At 36.8% G+C, this 11,304-nt stretch overlaps 2 protein-coding genes across 2 annotated transcripts; both read right to left on the bottom strand.

The window, feature by feature from the left end:
• Positions 1–333: 333 nt before the first annotated feature.
• Positions 334–2,074, bottom strand: LOC133711483 (uncharacterized). Its single transcript, XM_062137596.1, has 6 exons — positions 1,956–2,074; positions 1,652–1,841; positions 1,507–1,562; positions 1,335–1,401; positions 1,153–1,245; positions 334–468 (listed from the first exon to the last, which is right to left on the bottom strand). The coding sequence occupies exons 1-6, from the start codon at positions 2,072–2,074 to the stop codon at positions 334–336; spliced, it is 660 nt and encodes a 219-aa protein (XP_061993580.1).
• Positions 2,075–5,084: 3,010 nt separating this feature from the next.
• On the bottom strand, positions 5,085–7,173 carry LOC133711482 (uncharacterized). Its single transcript, XM_062137595.1, has 4 exons — positions 6,291–7,173; positions 5,685–6,059; positions 5,309–5,599; positions 5,085–5,197 (listed from the first exon to the last, which is right to left on the bottom strand). The coding sequence occupies exons 1-4, from the start codon at positions 7,171–7,173 to the stop codon at positions 5,085–5,087; spliced, it is 1,662 nt and encodes a 553-aa protein (XP_061993579.1).
• Between the last annotated feature and the right edge of the window lie 4,131 nt (positions 7,174–11,304).

Below are 11,304 nucleotides of genomic sequence, written 5' to 3'. Positions count from 1 at the left end.
TTCAAAAAATGTGTGTTATAACCAGCAGCCCCTTTCATCATGTCAACCATTTTTGTAGCAAAAGATATTTGCATATTCTCTTCCATTTTCTTCATCTTCTCCATCATTTGTTTTTGTTCATCTTTTATTTTTTCCAACTCTGCCTCACGTTGTTTTTCTCTTTCAGCAACTTCATTCCTCTCTCTTGCAGCTTCACTTCTCAATCTTTCAACCTCCATGGATGCTCTTTCAAACACTCTTTTTTGTTCCTCTATAGCAGCTCTTAATGCCTCCACCTCCTTTGAAACCACTCGTTTCTCTATATGGATAAACGGAACATCCGACCATGCATGTCTACCCGGTCCCCATTCCCCTAATGCGGTTTCTCTTCTCAACACCAAACACATCTGCATATATGTCTTCTACAACTTCAAGGGTTATGTCGATATTTTGGTTCCTTTTTTCTGCTTCTTTTTGTTCCAAGCTAAGCTACAACCAACACACATAATCATCAAATTATATCTATTTCAATGACTATATGGCCTTTCAAATAAAACACATAACCATAATATCCTTAATAATAACCACAACTTGTGTGGATGCTTCATCAATGTATTGTGTCTTGGAACCCTTTTTTAGGTGTGTTATCTTGAATCTTTCCTTACGGTTCGGCGATGCATCTTTGTTGGTTTCAACTTGCTGTCAAATAAGAACTTATTAGCTTTCTGGTAACATGCAGTGGTTATAATATTGTAGAAGTATAGATAAATAATACTACATGAAGATTTTGAACTTTGTACATCATATGGTTAACAAGTTTAGCAAGTTTAAAGATCTTTTGCATTTGATATATATTTCCCAACACCAAATCACAGATGATATTAACAATATGAGGCTAATTAAAGCATGGTTTGATATGAAACACACTATATATGATGTAAGAACAATACTTAAATGTGTAAAAACACAAATTTACTTCCTAACACCAAACTAATCATAGATGATACTAATAATATTACGGTGCAGACCTAGATGACGCTCATTCAATGGGACATGTCAAACCATTAAAAGAATGACATAGTAGAAGTGAAATTGGGATTCTCATTAAATAAACATCAAATAAAACACTCAATATTGTATACGATCAGATATAAGATCATAGCTTAAACTCACCCATTGATAGATTTTAGCTGCATAAGTCAAAGTTCCAGTTGTGTGGCTAATCTTCTTTTGTTTCATGTTATTGACATTTATTGCAGCATTTTCCTATTCACAACCATCTCTAAGTTAACACTAGTAATATTTGAAACCCCAATTTCAGTTACTAACAAGTTTTGGATATATTGTTTTCTTACCTTCATCTCGACTCTGTCTAAGTTGTCCACAAACTTAACCCATTGACCGTCGTCCACACCATGTTCACTGCACAAGAACCGTACAGGAGAATCTTGATGTGGTTCCCAAAACTTTTTTTTTAGTTGATGCTTATGTTGCCTCCAACGAACATTGATTATGTCCACAACATACTTCCTAATCTTGTGTTGTTTAGACAAAGTCTCTGGAACAGACCAATCTATAGTTCCCTGCAATATGATGCATAAATCAGTAGACAAATTAATCTAAACAAACTCATTTATTCAAGTATGAAAAGCTAAAAATTGGTATTTGATACATTAACTCTTTCCCACATCCTATCATGGCTGTCCCACCGTTTGAATTCAGCAAAGGATTTGACATCAATAGGGTAGAGTCCAGCATTAGCGGCCAAATACTCAAGATAACGAGAAAATTCTCCACACTTCTCCGTTGGCCATATTGGCGCACCACTGTCATCCCACAAAACATTTTCCCTCTTTCCGCGCCTACCCCATTTTATTATAGTTTTTCCTCTCCCATTGTTGTTTTGATCTTCATTGTTAACATCATCATTACCATTTGAAGCATTCTCATTGTATACATTACTTTGTTGTTCTTACCTTAGGAGAACATTCTGCACATCTGTTGTTTCACTAATGCCTCCTCTGGTGGCTTCCCCCATGTTGTCCAAGCCTAATTGATCAAAGCCATAATTAACATCACCTGGAAAGCTCTTCATATCTGAAAACAAATGCACTATAACCTATAAACTTTATTACCGATACAACTATTACTTTTCCAGCACCACATCCAAAATTATTGAGCACATCAAACATAAAACAACAGGATACTGTAATCGGCTAACTAAATACTCAGGTATGAAATAAATAGTTGATGTTGCATATAAATTAAAAGTGTAGACTTAAAGTCACAATCCATTACCAATTTAGGCCTTTGTCAATAAAGGTTATTACGGAAAACGCTTGAATTGATAATTTATGTTCTTGGCACACCGTCCTGGTATGAAAATTGGGATGGCTATATATGATTTTGATAGCTTTTAACAAGCAAACTATAAAAGTTATGTTCTTGCTCATATATGATAATATAGTATAGATACATATATGAAACCTGAACAAGGAATGATCAAAAACACAAGTAAGGCTTGTCTTTAGAAGAAAAGTATTATGCTTGGGTATGTGCAATCAGTCTACCCCATTAAGAACGACAGTACCTATGCAAATTTGCAGCTTCTTTCCAGTAAAGACCACTTAGTAGCTTCAATTTTTGGACAATACCGGCCTCACAATTTGCATAAAACACTGAGAAACAGCTGACAAGTACAGGACACGCCTTCGATATATACTGACCTTCGATTGAAATCGAGATAATTACATGAGCCTAATCGACCGAGCGGCCTACTACAAAGAGATTGAGGTTTTGGGGAGAAAGAAAGACATTGTTGAGAGATAGGCTTCTGTGTTTAGGGTGTTTGGGAGTAAAATAAATTGATAAATCTGGTACATGCACACCGACATGTGTATTATCCCTAAATTTCCATGTTATTCCGTGTATCACATCATAAAAGTTGGCATAAAAGGCTTAATTTTGGCCACAAGAGTCCGTATGGGTTCCATTGGTGCGGGACATCCATTTCGTCTCCCGCCCTTGTTCAATTTGTGGGGTTTTAAAATTCTTTTGGTTTTCATCATGTTTGTACTAATAACATACATTTACAATAGAAAAAGAACTATGACTACATCAAAACTCATTGACAAGAATACAAAAATGCACTTCCAGGGAATATAATAAACTAAAGGTTATTTGCTTCATTTTCTTATGGTATCTATTAGATTGTTAGACTCTCTTTGAGCATAAAAATATAAGTGCATCCATGCTGAATTTTATAATCCTGCTTAAGATACATGACCATTTTGTCTTCCATAAGTTACATATATTGATCATTAGTTAATCCTTCATCAAAAACATGGTCTAGCTACCAGCTTGTCCCACTATTCATGTTTGACGTTCATAAGCATTGAACACAAAACATGAGTACTACAATACCAAATCATTGAAGTCAGCTAGTTAATAAATTTGAGATGTTCCTAAGATGAGGGTTAGGAGAGTAAGGACTAGCAACAAAGAAAGGGATCAACTGATAATAAAGCTAAAATCATAAGAAAACTAAACCAGATGACCATTGAAAAGAACTCAAAATTAATGATCCAAGTCATTGAATGAACAAACAAAGATAAAAAGAAATCTTTAGGGAAGTCAGTAGGACGTTACATGAGCAAAAACTCTATCTTCCTTTGCTGCAATTCCATCATGTTCCAAAACCACATTATTTACAATAATACAACTATATACATGCAGGTTTCACCTAATCCAACTCAATGTCTGGCATATCCGTTCTCGGAACAGTCACGTCCTCGCCATCATCATCTCCATTATGTAGTTCCTGAGGTGCATATGGCTCAGGTGATAAGTCTGCCCCCATGTCAAAATAATCTCTCGGTCTTGTCCTCACAATCACATCCCAATCCAACTCAACAGGACACTTTACGTAAAATACATGTAATGTTTGTGAGGCAAATACTAAAGTGTCTGGCTTAGGAAGCAAGTGATTAAAGTTTGCTAATAAGAATCCATACTCATCCTTCTTTATCCCTCGATTAGCTGTTCGGTTATCAATCCAATCACCATCAAATAATAATACTTTCCGACCACTGTGATAGTCGAGCTCTATGATATTTGTTAATATCCCATAGTAGTCAAGCATTCCATCTCTTGGTCGATGGTCATCAGCAGTAGCATAACAGTTAGATCCGGCATTAACAAATATTCCACTGTTTTGAGCATTGGATCTGGTGTCCAAAGACTTCACATGAAAGCGAAATCCGTTGATGACATATTTCTTGTATCTCCCGGCAGTTTCATCAGGGCCTGCAGCTAATGCTATAACATCAAGGTCGATACCTCTATCACCATTCCGAACCTTTGTCTCTGTCTACATCATAATTTACCAAAAGTTAGTTTGAGAGCTGAGTTTGATAATGCAGTAGACAAAAACGGTCACCATTAAAATGTAAAAGCAAGAACACTTTACAAGGTTCTTGAAGTATGCAGCAAATGATAAGTTTGTCAATCTCTCAGAATCTTGACATGACCGGCGACCTCTTTTATTTTTTTCTCTTTCCACATGTTCACTGTTAGTAAGTATCCATTAGAAGAATTACTAATGATATAGTGAAACAGAACAATAGAATTTTTTAATAATCAAGTTTTCAACATGTAGTGAGTTAATAACTTACTTTAGATAAGATTTGATCTCTGGATAGTTGATGAGAACATGTGTATGAGCTCGTAGCAAATCCTCTTTAGTTAACTTGAACTCATATGGTTTCTCTAGAGCACGCCCTTTTTTTATCAAAGACTGGCAATCCCAACCTTGGGACATTGTTCGGGTCATCGGCGTTACGACCTATTTTTGTTCTTTTAGAATCTATTCCATCAGATAGATACATGACACAAAATGAAAGACATTCTTCTATTATGTATCCCTCAGCGATACATCATTCTGGAAGATTTTTGTTTCTCACATATTTTTTTAATGTGAACAGATACCTGCCAACACCAAATAGAATATGTTAATAAATTTAGGATTTTGCTATTATCTTGATGCATTTAAACTATAAATATATAGATAGTTGATAAGAACTATTATACCTCTCAATGGGATACATCTAGCGGTATTGAACTGGACAAGCTATAGCAGCTTCATCAGCCAAGTGAATTGGTAGGTGTTCCATGACGTCGAAAAATGCCGGTGGCATGATAGCCTCTAGTGTGCAAATAGCTAAAGCAATTTGACGAGACAAATTTACATAATAATCAGCTGATCCCACCTTGGTGCATAATTATCTGAAGAATGAACTTAATTCCAACAAGACCGTGGTTAAGACCTTACAACTAATGGCACGGCGAATGGCAACTGGAAGAAGATGTTGCATAAGAATGTGATTGTCATGACTTTTAAGTCCCACCAAAGTCATTTCTTCAACACGAACACAATTACTAATATTTGAGCAATTAGTGGTCTTCTCCATATTTTTTAAGTTGAAAATAGCTGGAGGATATCTTCCGCCTGGTGATTTAGGGTGAAGACCCTTTTTCACATTCAAAAGTACCATGTCTTCATGAGCTTTTGCACTATCTTTGTTCTTCCATTTCATCCCAAGCAATGTACCAACCACACTATCTGTGACGTTTTTTTTTTATGTGCATAATATCGAGATTGTGGCGCAAGAGCAAATGCTCCCAATATGGCAGATCAAAAAATATACTTTTTTTCCTCCAATTTCCTTTGACTGGCTCTTGCTGCAATGTTGATGACCGTGATCGTTTTCGAACCCCTGCAGGTATTTTTCCCTTCCCAAATTGAAACCTCAACCCACTCAAAGCTCTAAGGCAATCAGTTCCTGACATTACTGTTGGTCTACCACGATGCTCTGGGAGACCATTAAAGCTATTTCGCCACCTCTGATATCTGTGCTCAATAGTTAACCATCGTTGATGCCCCAAAAAACATTCTTTATTTCCATGATGCAGTCTAATAGAATCAGTTTCTTCCATGCAAACAGGACATGCCTTATAGCCTTTAGTACTATAACCAAACAACATGGCATAAGCTGGGAAATCTGATATAGTCCATAATACGACTGCACACATTGTAAATGTACTCTTAGTAAAGGCATCATATGTATGAATCCCTTCATTCCATAAATTCTTTAGCTCTTCCACTAAAGGTTGCAAGTAAACGTCGATATCATTACCGGACCCTTTGGGTCCGGGAATGAGTAAAGATAACATCATGTACGGTTGCTTCATGCACATCCAAGGTGGAAGATTATACACAGACATCACAACCGGTCAAGTGCTATGTGATGTACTTATGTTGCCAAACGGGTTGAACCCATCACTAGCCAAACCCAAACGGACATTACGACTCTCATTTCCAAAATTAGGATATAGCTCATCTACCTTTGACCAAGCAGGAGAATCGGCTAGGTGACGGAGAAAACCATCTCTTGGTCTTTTTGTAGAATGCCATATCATTGACTCGGTTGTGTGCCGAGACATATACAACCGTTGCAATCTTGGTCCTAGTGGAAAAGAGCGAAGTACTTTTGCTGCTATCTTTTTAGCAGATGTTCCATCTTCAGCTGCCCCTTTAATGTACCGACTACTTGTGCCACAAATACTACAAGAAGTAGCTTCGGAGTGCTCTTTCCAATATAACATGCAATCATTTGGACATGCATCTATCTTTTCATATGACAACCCAAGATCTTTCACCAACTGTTTGGTTTTGTAAAAACTATCAGGGAGGTTCTCTCCCTCGGGAAATGACTCATTCAATAGCTTCAATGACTCTGTGAATGAAACATCACTCCAACCATGCAAATCTTTGAGTTGATAATATCTAATCAAGAAGTCAATCTTCTTTTTCCTAGCGCCAGGGAACAACTCCATGTCAGCTTCACTCATTAGCTTGTAAAATTTAGCTGCATCAGGTGTTGGAATGGAATCATGATTGGCCAAATCCTCAACCTCTATGTCTGGGAAATGTTCATTATCATGAAGGCCAAAAGCATCCTGCAACATATCTGGTATATCGCCTACTGATATTGGTTGATGTGGCTTAAAGGGTCTTGCTACATTAAGTGCTGGTAACTCAGGCAACTTCTCACCATGTTCTACCCACGGCAAGTTTACATAGTCGGGGTTAAACCCGTCAACATAAATGTGATCTTCAACCTCTTGCACTAACATGGGCCATCTGTTACGACATTTACTACAAGGGCATGAGATTTTATTCGAAATGAAGAAAACTGTAATGAATGGTTGATGAATGCTTGGAGTCCTTTATACTCATCAGTGTCATGATCAAGAAAAACCCATTCTTTGTCCATATTGCTTACATTAGTGTGGATACAAGATCAACAACACCTAAATAGTTATCACAGCGAACCCATCCTACAGAAACATGAAGAAATAAAATTTCCAACACCAGTTGACATTTGACAACCATCAATGACCAATATAATCGAACTACGAAATACCCAAACCCATTCACCTATGATCAGTAATTAAGAAACCCAACTACAAGCATAATTCAGCATATAACGAATTCACTTACCTGTAGAAGAAAAATTTGCCTCTGAACTTTCATATGAAAAGCCTTATGAAGGAATTGATAGGCAATTTTTTTGGAAGAAAACAAAATGTTTGATCGGTTTAACTGATGAAGAAGGCTGAATTCATAGAGATGTATATAGCACCAAGCAATTGTATATTCTGTCAGTGCGGCAAGAGAAAGAGTTGGAAGTTTAATGGGATACGAATTCATCAATGAATTGGAAATAGAATTGAAAGAGGAAAGTTAATTATACTTTCACACAGATTTCTTCTCCGTGTGTTTATTAAATGAAAATACTTATTTAAATATAAATGATAAAAATAATTAAAGAAAAAGTGATAATTATCATTATACATTATGTTTTAGATGTAGCTTTGATATTGTTTCTATTGTAAGCTTTTGCCAATAAACTTAATTAATGTCCTTTATTATCCGCAATTGAGTGTCAAAAAGAAAATACGATATAATATTTTACAAAAACTCCAACAATAATGCATTATAGATAGTACATACTAAAATGACAACATATATATTAAAAATAAAAAATAAAAAACACACATATGTGCATCTGGTACATACACAAACAAATTAAACATTTGTTTAGTAGCCGCATATAGATAAAGAAATATAAATGTTATCTTATTATAACAACGTAAAAGCACAAACATTCTCATTATTCATCAGATGAATCATAAAGTACAATATCATAATTTGGACGACTTGAGCTTGCTTCCAGTTGTTCTATCTTAACCCGAGCGTCCAAGGCACGAGTCTCTTCTTTGGGATCATCACAAGTGAGCTTAATAGGGTAACGAGGGTCTTTCCCAGGATAAAACCAGGCTGGTAAAACACGACCTCCCGGACAAACAACACCAGAATGTATAGGGTGTACTACCTTCAACGTAGGTGGAGCATGTTGAAAGCCTTCGATATAACCCACTGGAGATGATTGGTTAACAGGGCGCACTTGTACATTGATTTGTTCGGTGGAGTTTTGAAGACAATCACTATATGGAGGAGATTGAGAGCGAATACGAACTGGTTCATGATTACGACTCTTGCTCAGACCCCTACCTGACATTTTGAAAATTATACGTAAAAATGAAGAGTTGAAACTAGAAGTTGAAAGACCACTTCAGTTTCTAAGTATGATGATACAAACTCACAGACGATCGATTTACAAATATATAAGCTTAGTACAATTATTGAAGAATCTTACATTCACACAGACAACTGTGTGTGCAATTAAACGACAAATTTTGATAAGATGGAAAGCTGATTTGGGAAAATCAAAAAAGATGTCAAAAATAAATTTTCACACAGATGGCTGTGTATAATCGTAATTCATAAGGAAATCCGTGTGAATTTTCGACAATCTCTGGAGCCGAAATAAGTTTTCACACGGATGTCTGTGTGTCTCCATAATTCATATGATACTTTGTGACAGTGCCTGACACATATGCAGGATTCCCTGAAGTTTTAGATAAATTTTCACACGGATTTCTGTGTGTCACTATATTTTATACAGATCATCTTTGTGAGTTTCTTCATGGTCTCACTTTCAGAATATATTTCACACAGATTTCTGTGTGAATGTTGTTTTCATACAAAAATCTGTGTGCATTGCCCGTTTCCTCATACAGAATTGCATTTGTGTGAATATCTGTGTGAATGTCATCTGTGTGCATTGGAGGGTTTTTCTAGTAGTGTTAACTACTACAAAAACAGTACAATTGTTGATAAGATTAAATAATATTTGTACTCATACAAATGTGTGTTAACTAACAGATCAATTAAGATTCATCTTTTCATAAGATAAACAACAACCAATTGCGTAAGAGGACATCCAAATAAAACTTGGGAATCCAATAAATACCAGTATAAGTAAATGATACATGAGAAAAAGGCAAAATGTACATTGAAATGCAGTTGCTTACCAGTTGGGTTTGTTGGAAGCAGACCACCTCACCTTGCTTGTCAAGACTCTTCACAACTCTAGTATTAGAAACAAAGAAAAGCAAAGAAAATTATAAACCTCTATAATCAATTTTGAACATAAACAAAGCAGCTGAATTGAGGAAGCAAAACAAAAGAGATGGAGAGATTTTGAAATTCATTTAAAAGGGTACCTTAAAACTTGAAGGTGTATTCTTCCTTATTTCGTCAATAGTTTATGATTTTAAATGTCCTGCACCCCTTTTCAGAGGAAAAAAAAAAGGAACAAAGATCATCAATGACCTTTCTTTGCACTAATGAGAAAATCTACTAATGAGAACAAATATACTGCATTCTCATGTAACATTCCATGGACCTACCGACGGATTTGTGGAAATCAGCTACTCCCCAGCTGCTTTTACAGCAGCAATCAAAGGTCCAACTTGATTTGTGTAGGGTATATGCACACCGAGCTAAGTAATTCAGTAGTCTACTTCCCCATGTCGTATGATCTCTCAATTTTACTGTCACCACAGAGCATCTTAATAAACACACATAGCCTGTGTCAGCAAATCAGAGTTTGATATCAAACTAAATGTACATGATCTTTGTTGGCGTATTTTCTTCGTTTTCTTTCTGGGTTGATCGTCCACTTCCTTTTTTTTTTTTTTGGGAAATAAGGGCTGTATGGCTGTCCTCAAGCCTTGATTAATGCAACAGATGAATACATTGAAAGGGGGGGGGGGGGTGTAGAGCCTAAACCCCATATTACAATGCACCGCATGAGGACCTCCCGAATAATAATTGGAGTACCTACAACGACAATGTATTCAAACATGCACCAAATAGCAAAAGGTGTCAAATCGACTACTCTATTTGCTTTACAAGAATGGTGGCATATCGGAAAGTTAAAGCAATGTCATAAAACTATTAAAGTAGCTTCCCCAATATGCTGACAACGGGGAAAAAATCCAACGACATGTCGTTTCATCCTACCAGTAGGAGATTGGAACCAATACATGATTCGCCTTCTCTCTAGGGCAGCCAAGGCATACTGAGTATGCAGACAGGGACATAACCTACATTTCCTTATCAAGAGTGGGCAAGGATTTATTGTAAATAAAATACACATAAAATCTAGGACAGAACCACAAGCATAGGCCCAAACCCACCGGAGAGGCCCAATGCCATAGGATATGCCCACGACCCGGAATTGTCATTAGCCTCCCGCGTGTGCCCTTGGAAATGGACCACCGCTGAAGTTGGAAACTACAGGAACAGCTGCTGGACCACCCAACAACAGAGGGCGACACCTCCCTTCCATGACCACGACCCGTAAACAGAGGCCGGAAAGGCCCAATGCCATAGGATATGCCCACGACCCGGAATTCAGCAATAGCAGACTGCTCCTGCGAAGACCAGAACTCCACCGTTGCTCCTTCCCCTGCCGCCTTGGATTCTCACTTGGGGACTGACAAACGAAACCTATCCGTCCGACGACAACGTGCGTCGCCGAACGGAACACAAAAGCAAGATGTGCAACTGGGGGAGCAGTTTTTCTCTTCTACAGAAAACGCGGAGCAGAAGTTTTTTGTTTTAAGCCAATTCCTCTTAATGCATTACAAGTTATCTGCATGTGTGCAAGTTCAACAATGGTCAAACTATTAGGTTGAGTTTATACATACTAGCGTTTCTCCACACATGCTCTGCATGTGCAATTTTTTTTTTTAAGAAAATAAAAAAGAAAACAGTTATTACAGATAAAAGATAATGGGAGAGAAAAGTAGGTTATGAGTTCTTTTTTATTTATTTTTTTAATAAAAATATAT

Source organism: Rosa rugosa, chromosome 5, assembly GCF_958449725.1.
Source record: "Rosa rugosa chromosome 5, drRosRugo1.1, whole genome shotgun sequence".
NCBI lineage: Eukaryota > Viridiplantae > Streptophyta > Magnoliopsida > Rosales > Rosaceae > Rosa > Rosa rugosa.
The sequence above is the reverse complement of the archived record's forward strand: the minus strand, read 5'-3'. Positions and strand labels throughout refer to the sequence as shown.

What these genes read in the sequence shown, in the direction of transcription:
- LOC133711483 (XM_062137596.1), bottom strand. Translation starts at nt 2,074, where the DNA reads ATGAAGAGCTTTCCAGGTGATGTTAATTATGGCTTTGATCAATTAGGC. An exon ending in AAACAACACAAGATTAGGAA is followed by an intron (nt 1,402 to 1,506) that starts GTATGTTGTGGA and finishes GTTCTTGTGCAG; the next exon opens with TGAACATGGTGTGGACGACG. An exon ending in TAGACAGAGTCGAGATGAAG is followed by an intron (nt 1,246 to 1,334) that starts GTAAGAAAACAA and finishes GGTTGTGAATAG; the next exon opens with GAAAATGCTGCAATAAATGT.
- LOC133711482 (XM_062137595.1), bottom strand. Translation starts at nt 7,173, where the DNA reads ATGTTAGTGCAAGAGGTTGAAGATCACATTTATGTTGACGGGTTTAAC. An exon ending in CAACCCGTTTGGCAACATAA is followed by an intron (nt 6,060 to 6,290) that starts GTACATCACATA and finishes CAATGTGTGCAG; the next exon opens with TCGTATTATGGACTATATCA. An exon ending in AGGAAATTGGAGGAAAAAAA is followed by an intron (nt 5,600 to 5,684) that starts GTATATTTTTTG and finishes AAAACGTCACAG; the next exon opens with ATAGTGTGGTTGGTACATTG.